At 42.4% G+C, this 25,079-nt stretch overlaps 1 protein-coding gene across 2 annotated transcripts; it reads left to right on the plus strand.

Annotated features, from left to right (window-relative positions):
* The first annotated feature begins 4,599 nt into the window (after positions 1–4,599).
* DDX39A (DExD-box helicase 39A) lies at positions 4,600–19,938 on the plus strand. Of its 2 annotated transcripts, XM_081946869.1 has the most exons (11): positions 4,600–4,707; positions 8,865–9,075; positions 9,964–10,091; positions 11,315–11,407; positions 12,874–13,057; positions 15,164–15,282; positions 16,613–16,744; positions 16,896–17,005; positions 17,409–17,553; positions 17,836–17,983; positions 19,658–19,938. In XM_081946869.1, exons 2-11 carry the CDS (start codon positions 8,868–8,870, stop codon positions 19,672–19,674), a joined length of 1,284 nt encoding a protein of 427 aa, XP_081802995.1. In that variant the 5' UTR covers positions 4,600–4,707; positions 8,865–8,867; the 3' UTR covers positions 19,675–19,938. The 2 variants fall into 2 exon arrangements, with proteins under 2 accessions (XP_081802995.1, XP_081802996.1); XM_081946870.1 differs by lacking the exon at positions 4,600–4,707 and having other exon boundaries at positions 9,028–9,167.
* The last annotated feature ends 5,141 nt before the right edge of the window (positions 19,939–25,079 follow it).

Consider the following 25,079-nt stretch of genomic DNA (forward strand, 5'->3'; position numbering starts at 1 on the left):
GGAACGTGACGAAGCTGGAAAGATAAGGGGTGTACCCCACAGCCCAACACTGCCCACTTCACCCCAATGATAAAGGCAGCCTGGCTGGTTCCCTCTCCTGCCATCCCTTTAGTGAGGGGGGAGAGGTGGGGGGGAGAAGCGAGACGCGTGTCCTAGCGCTACCAGAGACTGACAGCTCCGTTCCGTTCCTCGGTAGGAGGCGTGCCTCGCTTCTCCCCCCCACCCCACCTGCCGCCCCTCGTTAAAGGGACGGCGGGGAAAGGAACCAGGCAGGCTGCCTTTACCATTGGGGCAAAGTGGGCGGTGTTGGGTCGCGGGGCGTGCCTCCTACCTTTCTAGCTTTGTTGCATTCCTCGACATTATATTCAGGGAAGCCCCTGGTAAAAAAAAAAAAACCTTCTCGCGATTTCAAGATGTTTGATTGAACTAGTGAGAAGTTTTTTTTTCACCAGCCGCTTCCCTGAGCACAATGGCGAGGAACGCGAGGAAGGGAACCAGGCAGGCTGCCTTTGCCATTGGGGTTGGCGGTGGTTTTTTGTACGAGAAGGAACAGGCAGGAGGGGGTGATCACATTGCTGGCCTGCCGCTGTTTTTGCGGCGAGCCCTCTTTTTGCCCCGGAAGCTGTACCGGCAGGTGGTACAGTGTTAATGGCGGGTACTGGGGGCGGGCTTATTTTCAGGGGAGGGCGTATTGTGGTGCATGCTCTGAAAAGCCCGATTGGGCTTATTAGCAAGGCGTGGCTTATTTTCGGGGAAACACGGTATCACCTACAAATTATTTTTATGGTAAATTAAACAACCTATGACCCCTTGATTATCATTTCAGAGATATTTCTTACCAGATTTTTCAAAGCCTTCAACATTGACAGAGATTCTAATGTACTGCCTTCATTGGAAAAATTCTTAAAAATTCAGAGATACTCAGAAATATATTTGCCTGTAAAATAACCCATGTTGAACTCTTTAGCAGTTAAAAATAAACAATTAACCACAAAACAAATTCTGTATTTTAAGTCATATAACCTTTTATGTTTATGTCAAAATGTTTTATAAAATTTCCCAAATTTTAATTCCATGGGAGACATGGGTTCCAGATTTTGCATGCATTTGTAAGTTAGTCCATTTGAGGTACCTTCAAAAATTTTGGCCCTATGGTACAACATTTCAGCCAGGTAAAGTTCATATCCAGATAAACAGTTTAAATAATATATAGATTCATGGGGACTTGCTGAAATAATTTACTGTAAAAGGAATTTGTTTGCCATAAGAAAGTCTGATGAGATTCATTAGGTTTTGTACCCAAATTATCCTGTATATTTTAGACTAGGGCTGTCAAACTCCCCCTCCCCCCCAGCCCCGGATACATCATGTGCTGGCCACGCCCATGCCCGGATTAGCAAAGCGGCGAAAAAGTTCCGATATGTCACGTGACAATGTGAGTTTGACACCCCTACTTTAGACTCAAAAGCAGCCTAAGATTTTTATATTATATTTTTTACAGTTCTTTATTATATATGTATATTTAAAATATTACTAATAACCCTTACTGATATAATTTGTATCATATACTTTGTTCAATTGAAACCAGATTGATGCTTCTTAGCAGCACTTTTACAAAATATATTCAGGTTTACAATTAAATCCCTAATTCTATAAAATCTTTTTTCTTGCCATGCCTTATATGCGTAACCTGCAGTGATTAAAAATAAGAGAGAAAGTCAGGAGTCAAAAGTTTCCAGTTTCTCCAAACTTGAATATTGATTTGAAAAGAGATGGATATATTAAAACTAGCAGAATTATTCACTGCCTTAGAGAATACAAAACATGCATCAGAAAGAGACAAGGTCATGATCGTTTTTGTATAGCATTTCTTTTTGAAGTATCAAGGCTAGATTGCTGGAAGAATTTTAGAAGCTTTTGAAGCTGAGAACTTTCATTTGTTAGACTGAACACGTTATGTTTTTAGGTGTTTTTATACTCTTCAAATAAGCAATAAGCTCCTGAAATGCTGTAGGATGTCATGTTGCAGGGCTGTTAAAAATTATAAAGCTAGTATCAGTAAAAGCAAGGAGCATGTTTTCATTTCTCTGTTAGCAACTCTAGAGATAAATTCATGCTTTTGAATTTAGATTTAGAAATTGAAATTGCATTGAGATATTGATTGCTATTACAAGTACCTAGGCATGGTAAAAAGTCCAGGGTTGTAGAGTTGCCCAAGTTCTTTCAAGCATTTTAAAGTCATGAAATACTAAAACGTTTCCAGACTTTTAAGTGGTAGGCATGTGCTGTCACACTCTTTCCCATATAGGACACATATTTCATTCACATCAAGAAGTGTAGGGTTCTTAACCTGGGCCCACAAACCCCTTGGGGAGGGTTTGGATAGATTTCAGGGGATCTATGAATTTAGATTGGAAAATAACTTAATTTTCACCTGTATTACTATATTATATCTATTTTTATACTTTAATAGCTATTTTTGAACATAACTGTAGGTTTTACCAGACTCTAAAAGTGGTCCATCACACACAAAAAGGATAAGAACTCTTGAAGTACCGTAGTATGTTTCAGCATCATATTGACTCTAATATAGATTTCTAAATTACTTAAATAAGCAGTTATAGAAAGCTGAGTTAAGCAACCTTCTGAGAATAGAACCTTATATAAATTATTAATTTGTTTGAATAGAATGTGAGTACACAAAATTCCACAGAGAAGATACACCACCCATGATTTTCTCATTCATCAAGCAGAACACATTCAATGATGGCACAAAACTAGAGGGTTTTGATGGAATACACAAGTTCCATAAATCCATATTCTTATTGCCATTTTAGGGGTTTTGGAAGAAATGTCCTTCTAGGTTCAGTTCCAAGTGGGGAAAATACACTGGAGACATGGAGGCGGCTTGGAAAGATGGTTTTAATGGTGGACAGGACCACATGGCTTGAGTCCTGAACAGAAAAGGTGATCACATGCTTCAATGTTGGTGGAGAAGAAGAGAAGGGAGGACTGAGATGTTGAGTCCTTGGTTTTATGTTCTCTCTGCTCTTTGATCTTGAGCTTGTCTTCTGATTGGTTGTCAGACTCCCATGGAGCCATGCAGGGGCAACTATCTAGGCTGCGTTTTGAATCCAGGTTTGGTTGAGTTCTCAGATGCCATGTGGTGAGTTGGGTAAAGGGCCAATATTATCATACCTTAATCCCATCCCCCTGGAGCTGAAGGGCAGAACTCTTTATTATGTAAAGGGGACTAGCTTGGCCTTTTTAATGGCCCATTGACAAAGTGGGTGGAGGCAGGAAGCTACAGGGAGGTATTCTCTCTTTAATAAAACATGTTTCTTTCTTTTCACATCCAGGGAAATAGTCTGCCTTTTCAATATTTCCTAAGATATTTCATTTTTCTGGGAGAGGGCTGGGTAATAACTTCCTATAGTACTCAAGGTCATTTTGAGTCTTATTGAAGCAAGGTACACTTCTGCTGCATGACTAGTGAGCTGGATAATCTGGCTCTTGGGGAATTCATCACTCCGATTTAAAAAATGCTACCCATTGCCACATTTCACTGGGAACAGCTAAAAGATTGAATCTGATAACATCAGTCTGTTTGTACAAATTGGCCGTTTGAGAAGTGGGTGTTTGCCATTTTCGAAAACACATGTATTTTTACCCAAAACAATACAGAAATCTATATTGTATTCCTACATCTAACTGTATGTATGGCTGGTAAATGTGGCAAATTTGGCTCTGGTCAAGATGTGGCTATCTGGACTATATTCTAAATATAGCTGCTTTTGCCTGTCCATCAAAGTTGTGAGTCTTCCTGCCTCAAAGTCTTTTGGTTTATATAACTGAAATGTATTTAATTCATTTGACTGCATGGGGTTGTTTTAAGAATATTAGCCTTGATCAACTAGAGAGAATAGAATCAGTTCCCGTCCATAATCTGCGGGCAATCCAAATATTCTGGTCGCAGGTACTTGGGAGTTTGGCTGGCGGGGAAATAGATGCTCCAGGAAGTTCTGCATTATTCTGGAGGGCTTGAGGAGTTTAGGGTTATAATCCTGAAACTCTTCCGCTTTATTTAAAAAGGTAAGCATTACAACTCCATGTTTTAATTTATCTCAATCCCAGCCCACTCTCTTGCATCAATAGCAGTTAACAGAAATGCATTCTGACGGATTCCGTTCCTTATGATTGCCTATCTTTTAAAATCCTTTCTTCCTCGAGACAGTTCGGGTTGTTAGCATCGTTACCTTAGTAATTATTATTTACGCAGAATACTAAGGAAAACCAATTCTTATTCCTAAACATAAAAGCAATCGAGGAATACATCTGCCCGCACTCAAAATGGCGATCAGTCCCTCCTTCCTTTTCACCAACATACACTCGCTAGAGAAACTTCAGCTGCCCCGACTTCCCTTTCCCACTGTCGGCAGCCATTTTTCTTTCTCTGTAAACCGCGGGAGTTGAAAGACCGGAAGGAGCCGGCACGCATCCTTCCAATCCAATCATTAAGCAAGAGCATTGGATTGGCAGGCCTAGGAGCCGAGGGTTTCATTCCCCCTTTCGTGGGGAGGCGGGACTTTATTTGCTGATGGCCAATGAGAAGGAAAAAAACTTCCTTCCCCATTCCGCCCTGTTCCAATCGGCGTGGGGCGAGCGTTCGGCGGTCAAAGCAGGAGCTCTCGAGCTGGACGCGGGCAGGTGAGCTGCGCCGTGAGGCGGGAGGGAAGCGGTGTGGGAGAGAGAGCCAGGCGTGTTGGCTCCTCGGCTTTCGGCCGGCCTTCCAGAGGCCGGTGGCTTGGTGTTCGTGGTCTCGGCTGCACAATCCGTAACTGGGCCGTTCAAACGATTTGCTTTTCCCTGCTGGTGTCCGGCCACAATCCCCCCCCTTTTTTTTTAAATCATGGAAAGTAAAAGGCGCCGCCTGCCTGTCCGCCTCCCCAAGGAAAGCGGCGCCGAAGGAGAGGTGCAGTCTGGGCGCCGCAAGCTTGAAGCCGCCGGTTTCGGCGGTCGTCGGCCGGGGAAGAGCCCCGCGGCTGGGCGGACTCGTGGCGACGTTCCGCTTTCAGCGCTCGGCTCCAAGCTTCCGCCGCCGTCCAAGTCCCCCGCGAAGCCTGCGCTTTCCCCCCCTTTCAGCAGCCGCTTCCATAGCGCCCCCCGAGGAAGTATCCTAATCCAGGTGAATTAAAAATAGTCAGGGTCTTATTAAGTTTCTGTTGGAGGTTTTCCCATAAGCGAAAGGTAACGTCGTGCTATTTAATTATGCGCACACACACATACACACACACACACACACACACACACACACACACAAACACTTGTGGGTTGGTTGCAGTCTTTCCTTTTCAGTAGTTCTGGAAATAATATTTCATCTTGACTAATTTTCTTCATTTTTCTGTTTACTTTATGGAGTGCCCAATCTTATTATTTATTAGATGTTCACCTCACTTTTTCTTCTCAAGGGGAGATTACAGCGTTCAATTATTTCTCACAAGAATAACCCTGAGAGATAAACTGAGTGGCCTGAGATTCATAAATGAGGGTGGTGAATTTGGACCTAGGTTTTCCTAACTCTGCATCTCAACCTCTATGCTCTTTTGCCTCAAACAAACCAAGGACTGTTTCATATAATGCAGTCACCTTATGCTTTGAACTTCTGGGTTTTTGTCTTCTCAATGCCAAATCCCGCTCTGCCAACAGGGAGATGTGAGGCTGGGTGTCCAGTATATCAGGAGGTCTTTTGGGTTAGGGAAGTCACAAGTATCTTTATAAGCTACCTAACTCCCAAATTATTCTGGGTGGTTTACAACTGAAAAAAACCCAACATACAGAAAATATAATTGACTGGAAGAGCAAGATACCCAAACAATTCAAATTAAAAAAAAAACGGGAAAAAAGAGTTAACTTAAGGGAAGGAACCACAAGAATTTCTAGGTAGGAGATGCTCATTCTTGAGGGCAGGAATTGTAACGTAGGATATATTACCATACAGGTGAAACTCGAAAAATTAGAATATCGTGCAAAAGTTCATTTATTTCAGTAATGCAACTTAAAAGGTAAAACTAATATATGAGATAAGACTCATTACATGCAAAGCAAGATTGTTCAAGCTCTGATTTGTCATAATTGTGATGATTATGGCGTACAGCTCATGAAAACCCCAAATCCACCATCTCGGAAAATTAGAATATTACATGCAATCAATAAAACAAGGATTGTACATAGAACAATATTGGACCTCTGAAAAGTATAAGCATGCATATATACTCAGTACTTGGTTTGGGCCCCTTTTGCAACAACTACTGCCTCATTGCGGCTTGGCATGGAAGCTATCAGCCTGTGGCACTGCTGAGGTGTTATGGAAAACCAGGATGCTTCAATAGCGGCCTTCAGCTCTTCTGCATTGTTCGGTCTCATGTCTCTCATCTTTCTCTTGGCAATGCCCCATAGATTCTCTATGGGGTTCAGGTCAGGCGAGGTTGCTTGCCAATCAAGCACAGTAATCCCACGGTCATTGAACCAGGTTTTGGTGCTTTTGGCAGTGTGGGCAGTTGGAAAATGAAGTCAGCATCCCCCTAAAGCTCATCTGCGGAAGGAAGCATGAAGTGCTCCAAAATCTCCTGGTGGACGGCTCCGTTGACCCTGGTCTTAATGAAGAATAATGGTCCAAAGTTTTGTTGCTCAGTGGTCCAAAGTCCTCTTTTCTGGTGAGAGCAACTTTTGCCAAAAGCACCAAAAACTGGTTCAATGACCGTGGGATTACTGTGCTTGATTGGCCTCTCCATTCTTCCTCCATACTCTGGGTCCTTGGTTTCCAAATTAGATGCAAAAGTTGCTCTCATCAGAAAAGAGGACTTTGGACCAAGGAGCAACAGGACTTTGGACCACTGTGCTTCATTAAGACTAGGGTCAAGGCAGCCGTCTACCAGGAGATTTTGGAGCACTTCATGCTTCCTTCTGCAGCCGAGATTTATGGGGATGCTGACTTCATTTTCCAACTGCCCACACTGCCAAAAGCTGGTTCAATGATTGTTGGATTACTGTGCTTTATTGGCCAGCAAACTCGCCTGACCTGAACCCCATAGAGAATCTATGGGGCATTGCCAAGAGAAAGATGAGAGACATGAGACCGGACAATGCAGAAGAGCTGAAGGCCGCTATTGAAGCATCCTGGTCTTCCATAACACCTCAGCAGTGCCACAGGCTGATAGCTTCCATGCCACGCTGCATTGAGGCAGTAATTGCTGCAAAAGGGGCCCAAATCAAGTACTGAATACATATGCATGCTTATACTTTTCAGAGGTCCAATATTGTTCTATGTACAATCCTTGTTTTATTGATTACATGTAATATTCTAATTTTCTGAGATGGTGGATTTGGGGTTTTCATGAGCTATACGCCATAATCATCACAATTATGACAAATCACGGCTTGAACAATCTTGCTTTGCATGTAATGAGTCTTATCTCATATATTAGTTTTACCTTTTAAGTTGCATTACTGAAATAAATGAACTTTTGCACGATATTCTAATTTTTCGAGTTCCACCTGCATTGTGAACCATTTTTTAAAACTCAATTTTGTTTAATCCTGTCTACTTCAGTTTGTGTGCGTGGGTGCACTCCTGAGTCAGTGTCAACTCTTACTAGAGGAACAAGTCCATGAAGTTCTTTTGGCAACATTTTTGGAAGTGATTTTCCATTGTCTTTCTCCTAGGGCTGAGGGAGAATCTAGCCCAATGTCACCCAGCTGGCTTCCTGCCCAAAACACTACTAGAATAAGCAATCTCCTAGTTTAAAGTCTGATAGCTTTAATCACTACACCAAAATGGCTCTGTATTAATGGATATGTAACTGTAAATAAAGCTTATGGGAATTAGCCAATAGGCTGTCTTGGTTCCATTTGAAAGAGTGGGTTAAAATTGGGGACCAGCCATTAAGACTGGCTGTCAGTCAGCGTTTGTATTTCTTAATGGAGACTTTAAGCAAAAGTCCTTTTGAATGATGAGTAAATTACCTAGCCCTTTCTCTGTAGGATTAATGGAAGACTCATTATGATTAATCTATGACTTAACTAATGTTTTCTGTTCCTTGACAGATGAAATATTAATTAGAAGAATTAACACTGAAAATGAGTTTTCCTAAGGTCAATGAAAAACAAGTAAATGCAGGAGGACAATATTTTTATCCTTTATTTAAATACAGACTTTCTAAAATTGGCAGTGTCTGCATAACATTCTTTGAAAATCCATGAAGAATGATGGATAAAAATAAATAGAAAACAGATTGATGTATACCTTTATAAATACAGTTAGTATATCAGGGATAAGATTACAACTTCAGCACTATAATTTTATTATTGATCATTGAAGACTTGTTTGAAGATGAGAAGGCCAGATCACTTAGTCAGAATGTTGTCAATTCCTTGCCCTCTATTTTAGATTATTTTTACAACAACTTATATGACATGAAAAGAACATATCTACTGTAATAAATATATGGTAACATGGTTTTAGTAGCATGTATGTGAAAAAGACCTACAATATTGCAGGTAGCTTTTAGAAAAATGGCATCTGACTTGAAAAATAATAGCTGAGGATGAAAAAATGAGTGATGCTAATTTTAGGCTCACAAGTTGTTTGAAAAATTACAACTTTGAGATATTGGGAAGTTAGTTAAGCTCTATCAGTAGGATTTGCCCAGAATTGATGGGTATAAACAACTTCAAGATAGAGTCTATTAATTGTTACCTTCAAGTATATCTGTAGTTCCATTTTAGTTTTGGTCTCCCTCATCCTGGATTTATCTGTCATCCATTGATGTATTACAGAAGTTCTGTGCTTTTTGCTTTCCCTGAAGGATATGGCTGAGCAGGATGTGGAGAATGAGTTGCTGGATTATGAAGATGATGAAGAGCCTCAAGGAGTGACAGATGCAACTCCTCCCCTTGTTAAAAAGGATGTGAAGGGCTCTTATGTCTCCATTCACAGTTCTGGCTTCCGAGATTTCCTGCTGAAGCCAGAATTACTTCGTGCCATTGTGGATTGTGGCTTTGAACATCCATCAGAAGGTAGGAGCTGAGCCAAGGCCCTTGGCCCCCCTCATCAATCAGCCCAGTTCACCCACCGGGAAGCAACTGCCAGTGGTGCTACGCGGTGCAGGGTGAGAGCTGGGGGCTGCAGGGAGCATGGGTGGGATGGCTTGGTTTTAATTGTTATCAATGTTGAGTCTAGCGCAGCCACTATGATGATGATCTGGTGGGAAGCTCTGCGAATAAAATTTCATATTGGAGTTTATTACAATTCTGTGATAAAGCATTTTTAAATTTTTTACAATTTATATATCTTAGAATGTTACTGGAACTTCATTATGGGACCCACCAATATATAAAGAGAGTATAAGTGAACAAATAACAAGTCTGGTGCTTGTTTCTTTTACTTCTTATTAACATATTGTACACTTTATTCAGTATATGTGAAAAAAGCAATCACACGTTTTAAGAATTCTGAAAGAGATCAAATAAATTTTACTAAACTATATCATCTTTGATGATATCAAGATCTAAGTTCAATTAGGCACAAGAGGCATAATTTTTCAGACAACTAACTGAAATCCTGTTAGCACCTAAGTTCCCTTTATGATATGGAGTAGGATCTTATATTTAAGGGAAAAGGTTAGGGATTTTCAGTAAAGGTCTATTATAGAATGGCTAATCCACATCAAGGTTCCTTCCTGTTGAATTTGTCTTGTGATTCAAAGTGATGCATGGATTAAAGGCCAGTGGTCTGAAAACAGTATTTTCTTATGGGATATGTATGTAGGATACTTACATCTCCAAGGATATAATATGAAAGAAGAGAAGCTGAGATCAAGGCTTTCTGGAGTTCTACATAGAAATGAAATATTTTCATATCCCCAGTGACTCTTGTGTAATTATTTTTTCTTCTTCCTCTATCAGTACAACATGAGTGCATTCCTCAGGCAATTCTAGGCATGGATGTACTATGTCAAGCCAAATCGGGCATGGGCAAAACTGCTGTTTTTGTATTGGCTACTCTGCAGCAGATTGAGCCACTGGATGGGCAGGTATGTAAACAACGTTGGGAAAGAATTTGTTAACAGAAAGCTAAATACCATAAGAAGGTGGTAGGAGTCTTGTAAATGTGATTTGGCTTCTTCATAAGTGTTTTCTTTAGCTTTAACTTAACTTTAACTTTTATTTGATTTCTAGACCGCCCCTCTCCCAGAAGGGACTCGGGGCGGTGATTCTGGGCATGGGCACCAAAAGGAACAAAAATTAATGGAGATGCTGCTTTTGATTTCCTGACAAGCAGTTGAATTAGCTTCAGCATCCCCTTTCTTAGCAAGTCTAAGTCATAAAGAATCAGATTCCAGTTGAGGTGATTTAGTGGTTTTATCTCTGAGGTGTGTGTGTGAGGGGATTCTATTGACCCTCCACCTCTTAACACGAATTTCTTGCACATTTAAAGGGAATAAGGCTTTAATTACACTGTTAGACTTCCAGATGCTATCAACCATATGTCTGCTGTTGCAAAACGTTATTTTATAGTCAAGCAGAGACTTTTTGATTCATGTAATAATAATTTATTAAACTTGTATTTCGCCCGACTCTCAATGGCTTTTGAGGGCTCACTATAGTCAAAGAAATTACAATAAAACATAAAAGGAACTGGAGCATGCCAACCTGGAGGATGTAATTGACCAGGTAGATGTTATGTGAGATAGGCGGTCCTTCAAATAACCAGGCACGATGCTATGTAGGACCTTGTAGGTAACAACCAGTGTCTTGAAACACACCTGGAAGTAAATTATTGACCAGTGCAGCTTGAGAGGCAGAGATGTTACACTGGCATGCCTTGAGCATGCAGTATTGCTCTTGTCACAACAATCTGAAGCTTCTGGTTGGTCTTCAAGGGTAGCCCTATGTAGAGAGTACTGCAGTACTCAAGGCATGAGGTGACATGGGCATGAACAGCTGTATGAAAGGCCCTTTGATCTAGGAAAACACGCAACTGTCTCACTAGATGAATTTTATGAAGGCTTTCCTGGCTATAGCTGCCACAGCAGGGACTTTGAATCCAAGAAGACCTCACATCTGTGCCATCCTTGAAGGGAGAAGTGCAATTCCATCCAAGGTCAAAGCTGGAATATCTTCCGGCTTGGGTAATTTAGACACTCATAACCACTCTCTGGGTAGGATTTTGTTGGGGATAGCTCCTCCCCATCCAAATAACTGAAGAACCCTCCTTTTGATGCATTTGTATCAATATTTCTTTTAATTCTGCTAGGTCTCCGTGCTAGTGATGTGTCATACTCGGGAATTGGCATTCCAGATCAGCAAAGAATATGAACGCTTCTCAAAGTATATGACCAGTGTCAAGGTGAGGGGCAAGTAGTACTTTGAGTTTCAAAATATTTAGAATCTTTAGTATTTTTTAATCTCTGGAAATTCACGTCTACCATGTTTCCCCGAAAATTAGACATGCCCTGAAAATAAGGTTTTTTCGGGATGGGCAAAAATATAAGCCCTCCCCTGAAAATAAGCCCTAGTGAAGCGGTTGGTTTAGCCAGAACAGAGGCAGCCCTTCCCTGGTCACCTCAGGGATTCTTAGCCCCTTAATCGGATCAGCTGAACCGCTCCATTCACAAAACAGCTGATTCGCGGGTGCCGCTCAGGCCTCTGCCTCCAACAAGTGCCGGTTGCTTTTGCAGCCAATTGCAGCTGCAAAAGAAGCTGGAGGCCAAGCAACACAACCCACAGACCTTATGCCCTCCTTACCTAATGGTGACAATCACAGCAGGCAATTCCGTTAATGGAACAGGAAAGGAAGGCATGGAAATCAATACACCTGGGACATCAGAAGAAGCCCCGCGAGGAAACTCCGCTGCTGATGTGCAGGAAATCTCCCCCCCACCTGCAGATCATCCTTTCAAAGAGGAGTTTTACCAGGATGAAGGAGACAAACGCTGCCTTCAGCCATCTCTTCGTCCTGGTGAAACTCCTCTTTGAAAGGACGATCTGCAAGGGCGGTGGGGGGGAGATTTCCTGCACTTTGGCAGTGGCAGCATCTCGCAGGGCTTCTTCCGATGTCCCAAGTGTATGGATTTTCATGCCTTCCTTTCCTGTTCCGTGGACGGAATTCCCTGCTCTGACTGTTTGGCAGCCAGCAAACAGGGCAGGCGAAGGCCAGGGTGCAAGGAGAACTTGGGTTATTTCTGCCGTAGGCAAGCAGTTGGTGGGACGGAGAGGGTGGGGCTGGTGGGCTCGCTGCCTCCGGTACCTGAAAAATAATAACCTCCCTGAAAATAAGGCCAGGCCCTTATTTCGAGGGGCAAAAGAAAATAAGACCCTGTCTTATTTTCGGGGAACCGCGGTAGTTGTACTACCATTCTGTCAAAAGAGTGATCCAGCAGGTCACAGGGTTGTTTAGTATTGTATAAAAGCTTTTCTTGGCTTCCTTGTGCCCATTTCTTGTTTCAAAGTGATCCAAAACTTTGAAAGAAAATAACTAGCATGAATCATAGCTTTCAAGAGCTTTTGTATATTTGTTTGTGTGTTTGCGCATCTGTATCTTTCACTTATTTTTGATCCTTGGTGACTCCTTAAATTAGTCCTTTCACTTTTATTAACAATTCTTCAGAAGTGGTTTGCTGTTGCTTCCTTTCCAAAGCTGAGAGAGTGACCCAGCTGGCTTTGTGCCTAGGATGGGACTAGAATTCATAGTCACCTGGTTTCTAGCCTGGTACCTTATTGCTACACCAAAGTTGCTGTGTTTGAATGTTACTTATTGCATTGTATAAATAATGTGTTTTGGAGTCATTTGAGCAATTTCTGATTCTCCTGCAGGTATCAGTTTTCTTTGGGGGGCTTTCTATCAAGAAAGATGAAGAGGTACTTAGGAAAAACTGCCCGCATATTGTTGTGGGAACCCCAGGCCGTACTCTAGCATTGGTACGCAACAAGACACTCAATCTGCGCAATGTGAAGCATTTTGTGTTGGATGAGTGTGACAAGATGCTTGAACAGCTAGGTAAGAGAACCTGGGGAAAGGGAGCGGGGTGTAGGCGGGAGTAGTCCAAATCAAACTGGAATTGTTTATAGAGTGTAGAGTTCTTGATCCATTGTAAGAAAATGGCCTGATGGCCAAATTACAGGACAAGAGACTGAGACAGAGATTTGGTGTGCATGATTCAAACTATTTTAGCAGAGCACCTATTTATTGTTCAGTAAACAGTCAGACATTAGGAAAACCTGAAAAAGTGCTGCTTTAATTTAATGCAACATTTAAGCAGCTATTTTCAGGTGTTCATAGAAGTGAGCTGCTTTAAAAAAAATGCAAGTTGCTATGCTTGCATGAAGTCTGAAGCATGTCTTCCAAATTATCTTCGAAGAGTGCATTGCCTGCTAGTAGTAAAGTAAAGCTCTTTCAAAGGAGTGTGTCAGTAACTCGCTATAGTTTTTCAGATAGACAAGTGGCTATTAGGGAGGGTGCAAATCATGAAACAAAACCTAAAAACTACGACTTTCAATGAGTTGGGATGGAATTAAAGTGCAAACCCTGAGGAAGAAAGAAGAGGTTGGCAATGTTTCTGAATTGCTCAGCTTTTTCTGATGTATCTTAGAAACCTTTCAAAAAGAAACCTATCACCTGCCCTGAAGAGTGGGCCTTATGACAAGGTAGCAGTGAAATAGAAATGCCTGCAAAGTTGTCCTCACTTTGACATAAAAGCATACAAAGCACAATGTTTGGAATGCCTTGGGCTTGGAATGCTTCTGCAATGGTCTGAGCAGTGCCCAGCACATTGGGTAAAGTTAGGTTCCATCAAACTTAGAAAAGGAGTTGTTTTGAATTCAAAGCTCTTCAAACTGGAAACATTTTTCATATTACTATTGCAAGCTTACAGCTCCCTTTTTTGCTGTGCTCTCAGAATCTCCTTATCTACAAAATGCAATCAGCCAGTTTGTCCAAGCAGACAAATAATGGCTTAATTCTTTTGTGCAACCTAGGAACAGACAACTTTTGTGTGCAGGTACGCGCCATAAATCATCTATGTGCAATCAGATGCCGTTCAAGGTTTGAATTAGCTTTTGTAATGCAATTCGCGAAGAGTTGTAATCCAAAAAGATTCCAGAAAAATCTCAGATATGCTGAGATGAAAATTTGAGATGATCTATACGGCATTTAAACACACCTGAAGGGAAATCTTTATCAGCTTCGGCTATATAGTAATCAAAGAAAAGAGGGTGCCTATTCACAAGATGTCTACTATGGTGCACATAGCTACTCACAAACTTTCACAGAAATATTTGCTAAAACATTTCTAAAAGACAGATGGCCTATCCAAGAGGTAGAATACAAAGTCTTAGAAAAGAGACTCTGTTTCAACTGTCCTTGTGTTTGGGCTCGTTCTCACCAGATGCTTTTCTCCAAGACTTCCATTATCCAAGAGTGTGCCTTTCTTTCTCGCTTCCTCCTGATATTTATTTCCACATCCGTTCTGTGCTTTCCTTCACTGAGCTGCCTGTCCGTTCTGCTATACTTTTTGTAGACTTCTCTGTTTCCTTTTGTTACTTGGCAGATCACTTGCGACTCAACTCCTACCTATTTTTTTTCAAACCCTCCTACTGGTCAGCTGAAGGCCTCCGTGGTTTTCTGCTGCAGCCCCAACCCAGCTCATCTCCTCCTTGTTCATTTTTTGCATCTGTTCCTCTTGCCTCTAATTGCATTATTATGACTAATTACATGTGGCCCAGTTGCATTTTGAAGAATACAGATGTCAAGTGCTTGTTGTTTGAAATGCTTTTGTAAAAATCACAACTATGACAGGCTATGTCAAAGGTGGATGGAGAATTATTTTTGGTACCGTTTTGCTTATTTTTTGTATATAGCTGATAATTTTATATGAAAGGGCACAAAGAAAAAAGCTTCTTGTTTTTACAAGTTGTAATCAGAAGAGGCAAGATGAGTTGAGCTGTCTGTAGAAATGGTTAGAGCTCTAATGTGTCTCTGTTCTTTCAGCCATTATAATAAAATATTGAGGGTGGGAAATGGTGAAAGGAGTGATGGAGATAATGAATCTTCGAACTTCAATTCTGCTTTTATTGGGAACTCTTATTCTTATCGTGTTTCTTTTAGACATGCGCCGTGATGTACAGGAAATCTTTCGATTGACTCCCCCTGAAAAGCAGTGCATGATGTTTAGTGCCACCTTGAGTAAGGAGATCCGGCCTGTCTGCAGGAAGTTCATGCAGGATGTAAGTGCTAAGTCTCATCTTTTGCCTCCCAGTGGGGGCAATGCATGCAACATATACACGAAGTAGACAAAATAGAATCCACTGAGGCAATTTTGCGTTCCCTCTCAACATCCTGTTTGGGGTGAAGGGGGGGGGGTTGAAGCAGATTGCAGGTACTTGAAAGCAGCAAATGTCAGTGGCTTAATCATGCAAATTCCACAATTATAAATCAGGGCATCTGATTGAAGTAAGTAAATTGCCGAATTTGCATAATTATATTGTTATACATTTGTCATCACGTATGCTCTCCTAGCAGCATTACAGAAACACTAGAAAGAAGTCCTCAGTTGGAAGAATGTACTGTGCTGTTTAAGTGAAAGAGCACAGAGCAGTTTACAATTCAATGAAATCATAGGGCAGACTTTGCCCTGAGGGTTACAGTCTAAGAGATACAGCCAGGTAAAGAGAAAGTGGCTAGTTGCTTAAGGCATAGGAAAAATGAGGACATATTCTTGTAACTATCCTGCCACTAGCACAGATTCAGGTGCAGTTTAAGAGATCTGACTACAATCACTACATGATGGTTGTCATAAAAGGCAATACCCGCTAATGTATTCTACCCAGCTCATTTATTTAGTTGGAAAAGATTCTTTTAATTCATTGATTGGACCCCGCATGGTAAATGCCCATTGAGTTAGGAACCTGTCACAACATTACTGAGAAATCTATATGCGCTGTTTGGGAAACAGATTTTTTGAAGTTGAGGTGAGTTATTGTACAATCCTGTAAAAGGAATAATGCTGCAACTATCTCTAGACCAGGGGTCTGCTACCCCTGGGCCACAGCCCATTTTTTGGCCCTGGCCTATTCAAAACCGGGTCACATGAGTGGTGGGCCGGCATGCACACTTACACGTGCCAGCCTCCCACTTTTGTAAGTTGAGTTGCGTATGTGCACCAGCTGGCCACTTGCTTGCACTGCCCATTTCCCCACTTCCCTCCCCCCTCCCCCCAAGCTGGTCCGCCAAACTGCAGATATTGGGGACCGCTGGTGTAGACCATGGTGTTCATAGTATTCCTAGGAATAAAATAGAGGAGGGCCATTTTTCTATGGTGTCAAAAATCAGAAGATGTCCAATAAGCTCCCTCTTCAACTAACACATTTTATTAAAAGGCATAAGCTTTTGTGAGTTAGGATTTACTTCATCATATGTGCCAGATGTAGGAACAAGGGTTATTTTTGTAGATTTCAGAATGTTTGTATTTTTACATTAATATTTAATCATGAATGTATGTATATCTGTATGCCCATGAGAGGATTTTGCTTTAATCATTTTGTTCACTACTTGCAGCCCATGGAGGTATTTGTAGATGACGAGACAAAGCTGACTCTACATGGTCTGCAGCAATACTATGTAAAGCTGAAAGACACAGAGAAAAACCGCAAACTTTTTGACCTGCTGGATGTACTGGAGTTCAATCAGGTCTGTATGAAAGGTTTGAAAACCATGGCTTGTAAGTAGTATCCCACCTCTTGGGCTTGGAAGCAGAATATGGTCACAATGGGAGCTGAAGGCTGATGGAAAGCAGTAGGGCTTCCAGATATATTCTTTTTTTCTCTCCCCATCCCTGCAGGTTGTGATATTTGTAAAGTCTGTGCAGCGCTGCATGGCATTAGCCCAACTTCTGGTTGAACAGAACTTCCCAGCTATTGCTATACACAGAGGCATGTCTCAGGAAGAGAGGTGAGCAGCATCAGACTGTGAAACCTGAACATCGAGTGGAGTATCTATGCTTTCGAGAATGGAATATGGGGGACAATGTCTTGATGTTTTTAAAAAATCAAGTGTGTGTCGTCCCCCCCCCCCCAAGTCCCAACCAGAAAATAAGCCCTAGCATTTTTCAGGATGCTCATAATATAAGCCCTGCTCCCAAAATAAGCCCCAGTGAAGACTTGTCAGCCAGATGGATTCATTTAGTACAGTATTTCCCTGAAAATAAGACCTAATGCATCTTTTGAAGCAAAAATTAATATAAGGCCCAGTTTTTGAGGAAATGGTAACAAGTTCTAGGTCTTTTGAGCCTAAGAATCAGACTCAGCTCTGGAGAGGAATCATGTAGTTCAATGAAGTAATTTTCCCACCCTAGGCTGTCTCGGTATCAACAGTTCAAAGACTTCCAGCGTCGTATCTTGGTGGCCACTAATCTGTTTGGCCGTGGGATGGACATAGAGCGAGTCAACATAGTTTTCAACTATGATATGCCTGAGGATTCCGATACCTACTTACATAGGGTGAGTGCGTGTGCAAATCAGAGTTGCCTTCGTTCTAATACCTTGCCACTTGCGATAAGGAGTTGGTGGCTTGCAAATTCTGGGTGGCTTCTGACCACTCTTTTTCATGGATTCCCAGCCTCTTTTAGGATTTGATGTTGCTGATGAAAATCCTTAAATGAGGTTTGCCTGATTTTAATTGAGTATCTAACAGATTTATCCCTCTGATGGATAACTCTGAAATACTGGATTCAGTTTGGGGAGGAGCTTCTTTTAATCCTCGATTCAACCTTCTCTCCGCAGGTGGCCAGGGCTGGGCGTTTTGGTACAAAAGGCTTGGCGATTACCTTTGTGTCAGATGAAGGAGATGCCAAAATCCTCAATGAAGTACAGGATCGCTTTGAGGTCAACGTGGCTGAGCTCCCGGAAGAGATAGAAATCTCCTCTTATAGTATGTATTGATTGATTTAAACATTTCTTCATTGCATTTTATCATGCCATAAATCTTACGTTGATTCCCAATATATATCCCACGCTAAACCCACGCAAAATCATTATGGCACAAAATAAGAGTTTAAAAAGTGCAGTGATGAATCTCCTCAATCCCCAAATACTTTCCAAGACAGTTTCCTTTTTACTATTTTCTGGAAAGTCAGCAGGGAGAAGACTAACCTGATTTTGAGAGGGAGATTGTTCCACAGTAAAGAAACTGTGACGCAAATAACATTTGGAATCACCTCACAATACTGAGGAACTGTCAGACAATTTTGCAAGGATCTGCATACCGGATTAGGAAGATAGATCAGAGATGAAGTGATCCTTTAAGGGCCCAGGCATATAGAGAATGCAAGAATCTGAATTGCACCCTAAAATCTCTTGATAACCTGTGCATTATAGACTTTATATATATAGTTGTATTTTCTGGATCATCTTCTAAGGCTGTACCAAGCAGAATAGCCCAGGTGTTCAAATACTCAACTTAAAACCATTTGTTTAGTAACTGAAGTTACAATGGCATTGAAAAAAGTGACTTGTGACTGTTTTTCACACTTGTGACCATTGCAGCATCCCCATGGTCACATAAGCAACATTTGGGTGCTTGGGAAGCCAGCATGTGTGACAGTTGCTATGACGTGATCACCATTTGTATGATTCCCAGTCGGCTTTAGACAAGGAAAGTCAGTGGGGGAAGCCAGATTCACTTAATGGCTGCATGATTGACTTAACATCTGCAGTGATTTGCTTAACTGGGGCAAAAAAAAAGTTGTGAAATGGATCAAAATTCACTTAGCAGCTGCCTTGCTTAGCAATGGAAATTTTGGACTCTTACGTGTTCGTACGTTGAGGCCTACCTGTATTGTACTGAGCCATTGTTACCAGAGGATTTTGTTATTGTTTTGTAGATCAGAGATAGAAAATTGCAACTGTAGCCAATGCAGAATAATTGCCCATTTCATTATTCTTAAAAGTGGAAAGGGGTCCTGAGAGAAAACAGTTTAAGAAACTCCACTATAGAAGAATAATTGTGTTGCTCCTTGTGTCCTACTGAGGGGTGCTAGACCTGCGCACTTAGTGCTGGATACAATGATAAATCTTTTAAATTAGCCGGTAGCAGCCATTGGTTGAACAGGTATCAGTTGCTGGAATGAAAGTAAAGACACCGACACCTTCTGTAAACTCGGTTCTACATGTTTCATAATGGAAATATGGGGAAATGTGTTTGTATAAATATGTAAGATCAATATTTTTCTCAGTTAAATCTTCACTTTGTATAGGAAGCCAGATGTATGATAGGAATGAGCAAAAAGAAACCATGAAGTGGGACTGTTGGGCAGAGGGGGGGGGGCAGAGGTGGCTGTTCTATCAATAAGGAAGGCTTTTAAGGACAGAATATGGTTGGTAAAGTTTCCATGCACACTTCCTCAAAAGTAACTAATGATGAAGCATGCTGAATTGTACAAGAGGGCAGCTCTAAATTTCCAAACAAAACAGCCCTCTCCTAGCCTTGGAGAGTTGAGACTGGGCTCTAGGAAAGCTGGCAGCACCATAGAGGCAGCATTCAGCTAATTTGGCTACAGAGGATGACTGAGTAACTGACTGCTTTTTTCCATCTGGTCTCTTGCAGTAGAACAAAGCCGGTAGCCTCAGTTCACGGAGCCGCTTCTCTGAGGCCAGAGTGGAACAGGAGGTTGAGCACATCCCACGTCTTCTGCTGAACTCATAGGAATATCCTCTTGAAAAGATACGCTATGCAATATGTAAGGATGTTGTTTCTTAACACGAAGTCTTTACAAAGTGCCCAGATGGTATTTTTGCCTCAGCTCAAGCCTGGGGGCTTTTTTCATTAGATATTTTCTGAATAGTCAGCCCCTGAGGCTATGTTTCATAAATAAAATTTTAAAATAACTTTTTCTGGTTGTCTTAATGCATAATGAATCTACTGGTTACAGAAAACACAGAGATACATGTCCTTGTTTGCTTCTTCCACTTTCTGCGGTCTCCAACCTTCCTTCCCATGACCTACTTGGAGTGTTTTCAGGATAATCAACTTACCTTGTGTGTGTTGGACTTCTCTCTTAAGATATACCTTGTCTAGTCTTCAGTTGGTTTCAGGTTTGCTTGAGGCTACTTTTTACTAAATAAACCAAGATGGGAATGGAAGTCGTCAAGTGGCTGCCAGTCTTAAGAAAGAGGTACATTCAGGAGCACTATCTTACTCTCTTTACTTGCTTCTACCTAGGTCCTTCCATTATCCAATCTAGATGGAGTACCCAAATACCGAACTGCCTATTACTTAAAAGTCTGTAGAGTTTCTCAGCCATCTAGGTCATGGTTGTCCCAAAGGTGCTTTTTTAGGAAGTAACTGGACTTTTGTTTTTTTGTTTTTCTTTTGAAGATGTTTTGCTTCTCATCCAAGAAGCTTCTTCAGTTCTGACAGGATAGTGAGGAATGGAAGGATTTATATTCCCTGCAGACATCTGGTAATTTGCATCTTTTTAGAAGGTCTTTGAAGATAAGCTTCCAAGTGCTTCAATGGCCCTCTAAAAGGATGCAAATCACCAGCTGTTTCCAAGGAATATAAATCCTTCCATTACTCACTATCCTGTCAGAACTGAAGAAGCTTCTTGGATAAGAAGTGAAACATCTTAAAAAGAAAAAAACAAGTTGCCTCCCAAAAAAGTACCTTTGGGAGGCCTATTATTTACTTCTTCGGAAAAATAGTATAACTTGCAATTTCAAAGTAATAAAAGCTGTAGGAGGACAGCTGTATGGTAGCACCAAGTCAGGAGTTTAATAGCACCTTTTAAAAGAATGTTGAAAGGCATAGGTTTTTTTTTTAGCTACAGCCCACTTATTGGATGCATAAAGTGGCTAAACTGATGTATATGATTTAAATTTGGATAAGGGGAGCAGGAGAGAAGGACCATGTTTATGCAGATTATGAGAGTCATGACATGCACCTTATCAATTAGGGTGTCAGGTTTCATGGACTCTGCATTCAGATCTTATGCCGCCAGCAATACCAGGTATATTCAAAAACACCAGAGAGCAGTGGTCACCAACCGGTGATCCGCAAGAAAACTTTGGTGGTCCGCAGTGAAATCTTTGCATTTCTCTCGAGCCCAGCTGAGGTTTCTGGCGCTTCAGTGCTTTGACTCCCAGGGACAGGGAGTCTAACTTCAGGCAGTTAGTTTGGCCGCCTGTTAGCGGAGAGAAGCGCCTGGGGTCAACCCTACCTTTGTTGTCTATTATGGATGCTAGATCGCCCCTCTGCAAACTCTCTTCTCTCGAGCGCTTGCTGAAGCGGCACCAGAAACTTTGGCTTCTCGAGAGACGAGAGTTTGCAGGGGGCCAATCTAGCGTCTGCAATGGACAGCAAAGGTAGGGTTGACTCCAGCTGCTTCTCTCTTCTGTAGTGTTTCCTGGATGGGGTTTACCGCTCCGAGCAGCAGGAGGTGAGGGCTGCCTTGGCGCCCCCAGCTGGCGCAAATTTACCGCAGCGAAGGCATGATGCTGATGCCATGCAAATGTAAGTAGTACTTCGCTCGCACCTTCCAGCCATCGCTACCACCACTTCAGGCCACTTGCCCCCCTCCCCCCCTGTGGTAATGACCTTGTTTAGGCTGACGAGCGCTGTGCTCCTTTTTGCATGTTGCACCACCTGCACATTGCACGTGCCACCCCCTATGGTGGAGATTTCCAGCCCCACTGCAGGCCAGTGCACCCGGATGGAGGAGCTCCTCCGGGATGACCAAAGGGCCAGTCCTGTGATGACTACAGCTCTGGAATATGGGGACCGACTTTCCCACCACTGTCAGTCTGCCCGTCTTCATTTTCCTTCACTCAGATTGACCAAGCTTCTTGAGAGAAGGAGAACACAAAAGAAGTTTCCAGGTTGTGTGCCTGGACCAGGTGCTTTCTCTCGGGCCTCCCATCTGGGAGGCCCAAAAGGCGGTTGAGGCTCCCCCTCCCCCCCAGTGGTCTGCGGGATTTCAAATTATGGATTTAGTGGTCCCTAAGGTCCAAAAGCTTGGAGACCCCTGCCATAGACTTCCTAAAACAAATAAAATCCACTGGAAATTTCACCATTTTAACCATGGATATTGAGACACTATGCTAACATCCTCCACAATTTTGGACATCAAGTGATCATGTCTTGCCACCAGACTGACTATGCTGCTACATCAACAGCCCCCAACCTTTTGGGCACCAGGGACCAGTTCTGTGGACTCGAGAGGGCATGGTATTGTGTGCTGCCTGCATCCTGCAGATGGGACTTTGCTTGTTTGCATAGCTCAGTTTCTGGCATGCCACAGATGGTGCCAGTCCACAGACCCCTGTACTACCTGATTACTTCACTTTTGACAAAACATACTTTCAATCACCAATATTTGAAGGTATATTATTCCCGTGGCTCCAAATTTGTGAACATCTTCATGTCTGACCTAGTACAACTGTTCTTTTTACTTGAGATTCATTGATGACATTTAAACACCTGGACCCGTGGAAATGAATAATCAAATTGCTCCATCATCTTAAAAAAAGATCCACTTTGATGTCATGGTAAAACAACACAGTATTCAGACCCTACCAATGACTGCTACATGTCTCCAGTTTCAACCCAGAATATACTATTGAATATATCTAGCAGTGCCCCACCCCACAAAACTTTGGGCACCAGGGACTGGTTCCATGGAGAAAGCTTTTTCCAAAGACCAGCAGGGGCATAGTTTTGCATCTGCCTGCCTCCCACGGATGAGCCTTTGCTTGTTTGCGCTGCCAGTTGCTGGCATGCTGCAGACTGATGCCAGTCCAGGGATCAGGGGTTGGGAATCCCTGATCTATAGGAGCTACACTACAACTGCATTTGTTCTTGCCAACTTGCAATGATGTGCAACTGATGGATTAAAGTGGACTTCTATAAATAACCCACCTAAATGTAGCCAGATCAACAGAGCCAGATCAGGGAGGATGTATTAAAATACCACCAAAAACACAACACTGATTATGGGCAGTTCAAGCCACTCACTTAAATTGAGCCTTATATTGGATACTGCATTTTTTTAGGCACTGGGTGGCAGGTCCATACTTGCATATAGAAAACCATCCAATCTGAAGCAGATGACAAGAAATAACAGGGTTATGATGCTAAGGAAGTAGATAATCCCACCAACTCCCCACATTTACATCAACAGCACCATCACAGGCCCCAACAACTTCATACACATCAGAGGCATATAATGCAATAGGGTGCTATTATCTCTGGCTTCTATGTAGGCCAACCTTTGCAAAAAGAATTAATGGATGCAAGTTTGACATCGGGATTTAAAGAAATGGCAAAGTAATCCTGGAGCATTTGAACCTGGCAGGACACTCCATTACAGATATTAAAGTAGCCATTTTTTGGGAGGAGGAGGAAGAAGAAACAAGCGAGAGATTGCTCAACTCATACAGTTAAAAGTTTCAGGCTAGTTAACAAACTCCATGGGATTTTAATGTATTAAAATCGTTAATTGATATGTGCTTGTAATCTGTCTCCTACATAATTTGCACCTGCATAACTACCCTGTCTTCCCCTCCCTTCTGACCTGTCTCATCCCAATTTAAATTCTATGTCAGTTTAGCCACTCCATGCATCCATGAAAGCTTAAGCCTTTTAATAAAATGTGTTATGAAATCCTTGGTACGGTCTGAGCTTGGTGGTTTGCTTGCAGTCATTTCATTACCAGGTTAACGTCATCATAGAGTTAATATTGTTTTGCTCCCTATTTATATATAGGCGCCCCCAGGTTAAGAACAAGTTCTGTTCACTGTCTTTAATTTGGATTTGTATTTAAGTCGGAACTTGTATTTACAAATGGACTATTACTAAAAATGACTTAATGCTTAAATCCGGCCCACAGGGCCAGCCTGGAAATATCAAAGGACAAACCTGTGATGTCTCTACCGGCCAAAATGGGACATATGCCGGGGGGGGGGGGGGAGGCCCATTTTCACTGGCCCCAGCCTCCCGCAGCACTCTGCTGGCCCAAAACAGGCTGTGAGGAGGCCTCCCAAGGCCTCCGTGTATCCCATTTTTGGCTGGCAGAGTACTGCTGGAAGCCGGGGAGGGGGAAAACGAGGTACATGGGGGCCGAGCCCCCATATCCAGTGGCGGATTAAGGCTCACTGGTGCTCTAAGCGCTGAAAAATCTTGGTGCCCCCTCCTTTGTACGTACAGTACAAATCTTCATTGGGTTTTTTTCTTTCTCAACTTTGTGGTGCCCCCTTCGGCCTGGTGCCGAAAGCACATGCTTAGTCTGCTTATTGGTTAATATGCCACTGCCCGCAACCCATTTTGGCTGGTAAAGTGCTGCAGGAGGCACCCGTCCCGTCTCCCCCCCTCCTCCGGAGGCTTGTGGAGAACGACAATGCTGATCCGGCCCTCAAAGAAATCCAGTTTGACAACCCTGGCCTATGCAGTAGCTTGCTCTGTCAGTTTTGGTGAGGGTGCGATTCCTTGGTACTCCCTTGATTTAGGGTATTATTTTCTGCTTGTTTGCCTGGTGTTAATCCCTGCTTATCTGGGTGTCGGCTGCTGGAAAGTATGCATCCTTATCTTTTTGTTTCCTTCTTAGCTTTTTTTAATTGTCTCTTTTGAATGGTGTATAAATATGCTTTTTTTCTTTGTCTATTAATGATTTGTCTGAATTGCCTAGTATTTTTGGATTTAGCTTGGTCCAGAATGTTCAAAATTTCTCAGTTAAACTGTGGTTAAGTCTGTTTATGTGTTGTGAGAGTAAGTAATTTTCTGTTTTCTGGCTTGCCAGTTGGTGTACATCAGTGATAAGTTGCAGGCAGTATGCCCTGGTATGGGCGTACAGGTGCCTGCCCAGGGCACCCTGCGCTCCGGAGGGCCCACCCGAACTCCTTACCTGTATTTGAGCTCTTTGGCGCTTCCGCGCACGGCACCTGTGCGATGCTCTGCCGAGCAGTGGAGTGTCGTGGAGGCATTGCAAGAGGTAAGTCCACATGCATGTGCTGTGCGCATTCATGTGGTGCACACC

Source organism: Natrix helvetica (assembly GCF_964273705.1).
Source record: "Natrix helvetica genome assembly, chromosome: 1".
In the NCBI taxonomy this organism is placed as follows: Eukaryota; Metazoa; Chordata; class Lepidosauria; order Squamata; family Natricidae; genus Natrix; species Natrix helvetica.